At 36.6% G+C, this 7848-nt stretch overlaps 1 protein-coding gene across 1 annotated transcript; it reads left to right on the top strand.

Moving 5' to 3' along the window:
- Positions 1 to 4482: 4482 nt before the first annotated feature.
- LOC135151511 (uncharacterized) lies at positions 4483 to 5698 on the top strand. The gene is made up of 2 exons (XM_064089995.1): positions 4483 to 5577; positions 5675 to 5698. Exons 1-2 carry the CDS (start codon positions 4483 to 4485, stop codon positions 5696 to 5698), a joined length of 1119 nt encoding a protein of 372 aa, XP_063946065.1.
- Positions 5699 to 7848: the final 2150 nt, after the last annotated feature.

Raw genomic sequence — 7848 nt, 5'->3', positions numbered from 1 at the left:
AAATCTAACTCCAATATATATACTTGAAGTTGCGCCAGTTCAATATCCCACAGCAAAGTCAAAGTTGGCGCCTGACAGTCAAAGTTTGCGCTTAATCAGTGTACCCCTGTGGCTGTGCCTTGAGATAAAATCAACTTAGAATTTTAAGCAGGGATCACTGTGACACTTGGAGTCGCAAACTTTGACTAAGTCAAAGTTTGCGCTCCAAAGTTGCGCTCCATTGGCTTCATTGTATGTACCTTGTATTTTGACTAATTGAGTCAAAACTTGCGCCAAGTTACACTGTAAGCAAGGGGAGTTCACTTAGAATTAATTCATGCAAGTAAACTTGCGCCTCTTCTCTTAGGGAGGTCAAAGTCGCAAACTTTGACTAAAGTCAAAGGTTGCGCTTTGGCTCCTCTTCTTCCAAGTTGATCAGCCAAGACTTAGAAAATAATTCTAAGTAAATACTCCAACTAGTGCTCCATAGTGAAGTTGTTCCCCTGTTCTCTCTCATCTCTTGGGACGAACTTTGACTTGGTCAAAGTTTGCTCCTCAAGAGTGCATGTCTTCACTTGTGATGGTACTTAGAAAAATTTCTAAGTTAGAGCAAGGTGCACCACTGCATGAATGGCTTGGAGGCGCAAACTTTGACTTGGTCAAAGTTTGCTCTCCAAGTGAAGTTGCTTCCATGGTGTTGTATGTATGTGACTTAGAAAATATTCTAAGTCCAATTCAAAGTTTCTCCATAGTGAAGGTGCTCCCTTGTTCTCTCTCATCTCTTGGGACGAACTTTGACTTGGTCAAAGTTTGCTCCTCAAGAGTGTAGATACTCCATTGTGATGTACTTAGAAAATCTTCTAAGTAAGGAAGAGCTGTTGACTTCGGTCAAATGTTGTTCCTCACATTGTAAGAGCTTTCCTTGTTATCACTCCTTTGACTGAGATTGACTTGAGTTTGCTCCATCCATATATTTATATTATATTCATAATATTATATAAATATATGTATAAATAAAGATATATATATATATAACGACTGTGAATTTTATTTATAATTTAAATTCAAAAAAAAAAAAAAAATCATATTATATAAAAATTACGTATTATGTGGTTAAGTGTTGATTTAATATTTGCTCTTGTGTGAACTATTAATTGTTGTATCGAGTTAGTGTTTTAAAAATGATTTATTTACTTTTCAAATTTCGACGAATAAGAAATATCTCCAATTTGAATTTATAAGAAATACAAAACCATTCTTAAAAATCATTTTTATCGTTTCATAATTAGAATAATTATTTTTAGGAATTTACAAAATTGTCAAAATATTATTTTGATAAAAATCTGATTTTAAAATATTTTCCAAGTCCATTTAACTTCTAAATCGCTTATAAATTTCAATAATGCTCCATAAATCCTGAGACTTTTATTTTATTCGTTTTATAATATTCCGGGATTTATAAAAATATTTCAGTAACTTTTCGAAGATATTTTGTTACAAGTTATTCCGATAATCGATTAAAAGCAGGCTTAGATTAGTGATTATTCAGCATAAACGAGACACGTGGCAAGCCAGAGCTGCAGCACGTGCCCTGTACCACCGCCATTCTTTTCTTTTAATTCCAGTTCTCCCCTTTCCCTTTTATTTCCACGTTAATCTCTCCTCACCCCCTCTGCTAATCTCTCACACTCTCTCCCGTACATATCTCCTCCATTCCTCTTCCACCTTTGTTCCCCGTTCTTTTCTTTTCCCCCGAAACCCGCCGCCGCCGCTGTTCAAACTCCGGCCAGTCGCCGGCACCACCACTGTGTTGTTTCTTCTGATTAATTCACCCGCGATTCTTCGAGTTCCTAGGCAATCCAGACGCAGGCTTGCTGTTTTCGGACGAATCCAGCCCTGTTCTTCAGCCTCCAGTGTTGTGTTAGCGCGGTATAACCCAGTCTCGTGTATATAATTCGATTATTATGATTTTGGTTATTTGGGTCGGATTGAGTTGTTGATTGGATGCTTAAATTCGGATTAATGTTAGTTAATTTCTACTAATATTAATACTTAAAATCAGGATTGTGTCTATAATTAGCCGGTTGTTATATGTGTGTATTATACGTGCTTGTTAAATGTGAATTTGTATATGAGACTCGGATATAATTTTGTGTTGGTAGTAACTATCGGGACCACTAAGTTATTTTAATTTAATTGTTGATTGATGTTTGATTTGGATTGTTGGGTTTACAAGTTAGTAATTATCTTTCGAGGATTAGAAGTAAAATTTTGATGATACATCTATGTATGCCTCGACTTTTCGGGTATATGTGTTTATATTATTAAAATTTATATTTTTATAATGTGATAATTGATTATTAACTTTTCGTGCCTAGTTGATCCTGTAAGTCTTATTAAACGTATTTTATGTATAGTAAATTAGCAATCCTACTAAAAGTTTTCTTATGTGTTTACTACAAGTCAAGGCGGATTTTCTTATGTGTTATGTGTTTACTGCAAGTCAAGGCAGCTCTTTTCATGTATTAAGCCATATTAGTGGCTATTCTTGGTATTGAAAACAGGTGGATAGTCCTATAAACAGAGGAGGTGCTGCCGAAATTTTGTTAGAAATTATATGCATTTAGACTATTTAAAGGTGTTTGATAGATAATAAGTAGAGACAATAATATTGGTATACATGTCTACGTGATACGTGATCACTAGTAATCTTTAATAATTATAAAAGTATTTCTTGGTTGACTAAGTTCTATGTGTTTGGCTGAAATTTATGTTTATATAAACGAAGGGTAGTGATTAAGTGATATTGAGGATATGACTTTGGATTCAAATAGTTAAGACCCAGTCTTCTATCCTGTAGGTTCCGGTTAGAGAGCCTAACAGTATAGTGCAGTCTTATCTCTAGCATTCTATTATCAAGGCAAGTATTTCTACCCTACTTCTCTAGTACCTATAGATACTAAAACCTTCTTTATATCATGATTCAAATTATTTGCAATTACTCTCTTGTGAAGCATATCTAGTATTTCCAAACTTTTTGGTTGAACGGATAACACTTTTGGTATCGACTCTACACTATTATATGTATAAAGAAATTGTTTTAACAAAATGTTATTTTGGCTCTTGAATTACATGATGGAACTGCAGATTGTTCTAAAAATTAAACTATTGGGTTGTTTTTGCGTAAGAGGCTCGGGCACCGGCCCAGCGTGAAAGGTGGCTCCTTAAGCCCGGATTACCGGAATTCGTAATATTTGTCAACCTTGCTGAATAAGCTTGGTTTATGGACTATAGCATGACTGATCATCTGTTATAGCCAGGTGTCCAATGATTTTTAAAGCCCAATAAAATTGTGAATAGTTAAAGAGAGGTTATCCTGCCTTCAAGAGATATTTGCTTATACATTCATTTCTGCAGTTTTAAATATTTTCACTTCTTTATTATGGCATTGCTGTACAACAAATATCAATTTCATTCTGTTATACTTGCTGAGCATTTCTTTGGCTCATACCTGTTTATTTTCAAACTAACCCCTTTCAGATGCCAAGGATTAGAGCAGCTGCTTATAAGGTTTCCCAGAGTTATCTTTTGTGCTAGGAAAATCGCAGGATGATGCTAGGAGTCTTGGACTAAGTGTGGATTAGTTAGTACGACTTGTTTCTTTGAAGTTGTATTATAGTGTCAGTATGGTTGTAGTGGAAAACTCATGTAGTAAGGAACCTATGTCGTCGTTCGTTTGCAGTAACAGTTTAAACCTTTCGCAGACTTAAACCTGGCAAGATCTTTGGTCAGGGGTGTAATGGTAAATATTTATTATGTTAATCTATTCAGCTGTCATTAGTTTATTTTATTGTTTAGTTTATTCTTTTTAGTGACACCGAATCTGCACCCCGGATTCTGGGCTGTCACAGTTGGTATCAGAGCGACAGGTTTAAGTCACTGTGTTAGGTTAGGTTAGGTAGAGAGTCTACCCTTATTAGTGATATTTGGACTAGGTGATTGAGTCAGCAACTCATGTTGAGTTGAAAGTTAAGATTACAGAATGTAGTTTTAATAAATATTGGTTAGGATATAGTGTTATAGCTTAGAGTCATTGTTTAGTTCTGAACTACGTGCTTGAGTTAGGATCTAATATAGACTGTTGCAGAAAGGACCAGGACTATTAGAACTATCCACATTAATACAACCAGGGTCAGCATGTATCAGAGTCTTGTGTATTGGTTAGTGCATGATAGGCTATATAAGATCTTAATTATTGCTAAGGATTGTACTAGTATGCTATCCGTATTATGATATGTTGCTATTTGTTGAGAAATTGTGGTTACTTGATCTGTAGTTGGCATATTGTGAAGATCTATTTTGGATGACATTTTATGAATTTTTGGACTAGCAAACAATGTGTGATAGTGAATTTGCACTTTTCAAAGGACTACATATTTATATATTTTATCTCAAAAATAAATGAAGCAGATTGCTAAAACAGATTGTTTGTGGTAACAGAAAATGTCATCTGAAAGATCACCACCGAGCAATCCTGGAAATCAGGGTACTTCAAACCAACCAACTATGGATCAGATACTACAGTTGCTACAGCAACAAGCGACAAATATGGTTCAGCAGCAACAACAATATATGCAGCAAAATCAACAGCCGCATCAAAATCGTCAAGTAGAGGCACCGATGTCGACGTTTAAGTCATTTCAAGCAATTAAGCCCCCAGACTTTGATGGATCAAGAGGACCTATTGAAGCAAGGTCTTGGTTGAAGGAAATTGAGAAAGCTTTCAAATTAGCAAAAGTAAGTGAGGATCAGAAGACTGATTATGCTAGTTACTTTCTGAAAAATGAAGCTAATTATTGGTGGGAATCGGTAAGAGCTCTAGAAGGAGATGATGTGATCTTGTGGGATAGGTTTGTTGAACTGTTCTTAGAGCAATATTTTCCGGAGCATGTACAAAGCCAACTAGAGTTGGACTTCTTGGAGTTAAAACAAGGAGATAAGAGTGTAGCGGAGTATGAGAAGAAGTTTATGGAGTTGGCAAGGTTTGTCACAGCCTACGTGGATACTGATTTGAAGAAAGCTAAAAGATTCCAACAAGGGCTAAGATCGGATATTAGAATTAGTGTGGCAGCTTTAAGATTGAAGACTTATGCTGATGTGGTTCAAACAGCAATGGTGATAGAAAGAGAGCACACTTTAGATAAAAAGGAGCAAGAGAGTAAGAAAAGGAAGGTGGAAGCAATTGAAGGAAGTCAAGGCCAAGGAAGTTCTCAACAAGGATTCCAGAAGAGGCAGAATTTCCAACAAAATAGGAATCAAGCATTTAAGAACCCGGGGCAGAATGTTAATAGGCAGTTTAATAGGCCCCCGAATCAGAATCAACAAGGTGTAGTGAAACCTCCAACACCAGACTGCAAGAATTGTGGGAAGAAGCACTCAGGAATGTGTGGAAAATTGAACATAGTATGTTTTAAATGTAATAAGAGGGGTCATTACGCTAATGAGTGTAGAAGTCAAGGGGCAATGAGGTGTGACAATTGTGGGAAAACTGGGCATTATACCTATAATTGCAAGAACCCGGCACTGGCAAGCGCAATGGTACGTGTGCAAGGATCAACATCAGGGAAGAGGCCTAATGCCAGGACTTTTAACATGACAAAGAAGACTTCGTCTAAGGATACAGATGTGGTAGCAGGTACGCTTTCTGTTAATTCCGTAGCTGCTAAAGTTTTAATGGACTCAGGAGCATCGAAATCTTTTATATCCGTGGAGTTAGTTGATAAATTAAATTGTAAGATAAATGATTTAGAGGAGGCGTTGATAATAGAAATTGCAAATCGTGATAGAATACCAGTTAATCAAGTCTGCCCTCAATGTAAGATTGAGGTATCAGGAAATTGTTTCATGGCTGATTTAATACCCTTTAGGTTAGGAGAGTTTGATGTCATACTAGGAATGGACTGGTTATCTCAATATAAAGCTAAGATAGATTGTAAGGGTAAGAAGGTAGTATTGTTCACTCCAGAGGGAAGTAAGGTAATTTTTAAAGGACAAAGGCAAGAAAAGAAGTTTTTAACGGTCATGCAAGCGAAGAAACTATTGAGACAAGGATGTGAGGCGTATTTGGCTCATGTAGTAGACACTAAGAAGAAGGCACCTAATCTGGAGGAGGTTCCGGTAGCAAATGAGTTTCCTGAAGTGTTTCCAGATGAGTTGCCAGGATTACCACCAGCTCGCGAGATAGAATTTTCTATTGAGTTAGTGCCAGGAGCTGAGCCAGTATCGAAAGCTCCGTATCGAATGGCTCCGGTGGAAATGAAGGAGTTAGCGAAGCAGTTACAAGAATTATTGGATAAGGGAGTGATTAGACCAAGTGTTTCACCTTGGGGAGCTCCAGTGTTGTTCGTTAAGAAAAAGGATGGGAGTATGAGATTATGTATAGATTATCGAGAGTTGAACAAGTTAACTATTAAGAATAAGTACCCATTGCCAAGGATCGATGATTTATTCGATCAACTTAAAGGAGCAGTTTGTTTCTCGAAGATTGACCTAAGGTCTGGTTACCACCAGTTGAAGATTAAGCCTGAAGATATTCCGAAGACTGCATTTAGAACCAGATACGGGCACTATGAGTTTTTGGTGATGTCGTTTGGTTTGACTAACGCGCCAGCAGCATTTATGGATTTAATGAATCGAGTGTTTAAGGAGTATTTGGATAAATTTGTGATTGTGTTTATTGACGATATTTTGATATATTCGAAGTCAAAGGAAGAACACGGAGAACATTTAAGGATTACTTTGCAAAGGCTAAAGGAGAAGCAATTGTACGCTAAGTTTTCAAAATGTGAATTTTGGCTGGAAGAGGTTCAATTTTTGGGTCACGTAGTTGGTAAGGAAGGTATTAAGGTGGATCCAGCAAAGATTGAAGCTGTGATGAATTGGGAACAACCAAAGACACCGACTGAAGTAAGAAGTTTCCTAGGATTAGCAGGATATTATAGGAGGTTTGTAAAAGATTTTGCGAAGATTGCAACACCATTAACCAAGTTAACTAGGAAGACTGAGAAATTTGTTTGGAGGGATGAATGCGAAAGGAGTTTTCAGGAATTGAAAGAAAGATTAGTAACTGCTCCAGTGCTAGCATTGCCGGATGAAAAAGGAAATTTTGTGATTTATAGTGATGCTTCTTTGAAGGGTTTAGGTTGTGTATTAATGCAGCATGATAGAGTTATTGCCTACGCGTCTAGACAACTGAAACCACACGAGCAAAAGTATCCGACCCATGATCTAGAATTAGCAGCAATTGTATTTGCATTGAAACTATGGAGACATTACTTGTATGGAGAAAAGTGTGAGATTTTTACGGATCACAAGAGCTTGAAGTACATATTTACTCAAAAGGAGCTAAATATGAGGCAACGAAGATGGTTGGAATTAATTAAGGATTATGATTGTTCTATTAATTATCATCCTGGAAAGGCGAATGTAGTTGCAGATGCGCTAAGTAGGAAGGAAAGATTAAATATGATTGACATTGCGAAGGAATTGTCTGAGGAATTGGAAAAATTGGAGATTGAAGTATGTGTACCAGGAGTAGTTCAAGAAAGATTATATGAAATTACTTTTCAGCCAGAGTTACTGGAAAGAATCAAAAGATGTCAAGAAGAGGTAATGAATCAAGATGGTCAATTAACAAAAGAAGAGATTTGTACTGAAAAAGGTAATGACGGGGTGTATAGATTTTCTTCACGGATATGGATTCCTAACGTGACTGAGTTGAAAAATGAGATCTTACGAGAAGCTCATAGTTCGAGATTTTCTATCCACCCAGGGAGTACCAAGATGTACCAGGATTTAAAGAGAAATTTT

This window comes from Daucus carota, chromosome 3 (assembly GCF_001625215.2).
Source record: "Daucus carota subsp. sativus chromosome 3, DH1 v3.0, whole genome shotgun sequence".
Classification (NCBI taxonomy): Eukaryota; Viridiplantae; Streptophyta; class Magnoliopsida; order Apiales; family Apiaceae; genus Daucus; species Daucus carota.
Note: the sequence above shows the minus strand (reverse complement) of the source record. Positions and strands in the feature narration are given on the sequence as shown.

Bases quoted from the DNA above. Each gene is read 5' to 3' on its own strand.
- LOC135151511 (XM_064089995.1), top strand. From the start codon at position 4,483: ATGTCATCTGAAAGATCACCACCGAGCAATCCTGGAAATCAGGGTACT. The intron at 5,578-5,674 runs GTACGTGTGCAA...ATGTGGTAGCAG, and splicing joins CGGCACTGGCAAGCGCAATG to GTACGCTTTCTGTTAATTCC.